Source organism: Gekko japonicus, unplaced genomic scaffold, assembly GCF_001447785.1.
Source record: "Gekko japonicus isolate JY-2015 unplaced genomic scaffold, Gekko_japonicus_V1.1 scaffold768, whole genome shotgun sequence".
In the NCBI taxonomy this organism is placed as follows: domain Eukaryota; kingdom Metazoa; phylum Chordata; class Lepidosauria; order Squamata; family Gekkonidae; genus Gekko; species Gekko japonicus.
Window position 1 is genome coordinate 172,118 of NW_015159733.1, and position 1,046 is coordinate 173,163.

Consider the following 1,046-nt stretch of genomic DNA (forward strand, 5'->3'; position numbering starts at 1 on the left):
GGGAAAACTTTTCTTTCTCTCCCATCCCCCCCCCCCCCCAGCTTCTAAGACTCAGCCTCCCCTGCTTGCTTCGGGGGAGCGTGCGTGCTGTCTTCGCCCTCGCCCTCCTGCAAGAGGGGAGCCCAAGTCTTGCTACTCACAGAAAAGCGCTCTAGGTCCGTGGCGGCCATGGCTGGAGAGATCCAGGGAGCAAAGGACGAGGGGATCCTCCGGCAGGTCTATGGCCCTCGATCCGTCTTGAAAGAACCTGCTCTCCTCTCTGGATTGATGCAAGTGAATGAATCCAATATGGCCACTTCCTGGAAACTCCCCCTCGCAAGCGGCTGAAGAACGCGGGGCGCCGCCCGCGCCCTAAGCTTTGCGGCGTTAGGCGCTCTTGGGGAACACGGATCCCTCTGCAATGAGAGCCTCGGCGTATCTCGGCTGCTTTGAGAAACCCCCACACGGAACGGAGAGGAAAAGATGGAATTGCCTAATTGCAGCTACCCGGTATTCCCTGAGAGGGATGCTGGGAACTGTAGTCCCACACTCAATTGGGCCACTGTGTGGGTAAGGGGAATGTTGGTGAACAACAACAAAAAGGAACAACAAAATAAATGCCTACTGCTTAGCGGTTTGTGAGCGTTAGAGTATCCAAAGCAGATCACATAATTTTTGCAGGTATTCCTTACAACAGCCCTGTAAAGTAGGATGGTATTATTCCCCTACTTCCATGAGTCTGTCCCCATGCTGAGGATGGGACACTAAGGTTGAGACATAGTGACTTGCTAAGAAATGAAAGTACATTCTCTTTTATTTGGCTGCGGGCAATATAGAAATAACAACAACAATAATAATAGCAGCTCATATGAGGACAATGGGCTTGCAACTGGGTCTTCCTGACTCCAGGGACTGGTATAATGTACCTGTCTCCCCAGCAATGTTCCCTCTAAGCTGTGGAGTCTTGTAAGCAAAAATTTTACTTTGTGAGCTGCTGGCATTAAAGCTGTGAGCAATTTGGCTACTGCATAAATTAGTTTGCTTTGGAGTCATCTTTCCTGAGCTAA

The 1,046-nt window shown here is 50.6% G+C and overlaps 1 protein-coding gene across 1 annotated transcript in view; it reads right to left on the bottom strand.

Moving 5' to 3' along the window:
- The window catches only part of SEPT8 (septin 8), an 82,320-nt gene extending 81,883 nt beyond the window's left edge, over positions 1 to 437 (bottom strand). Inside the window, exon 1 of the mRNA XM_015429171.1 lies at positions 141 to 437. Coding sequence (XP_015284657.1) covers positions 141 to 170 — 30 coding nt within the window. The 5' untranslated portion in view covers positions 171 to 437. The remainder of the gene's footprint in view (positions 1 to 140) is intronic.
- Positions 438 to 1,046: the final 609 nt, after the last annotated feature.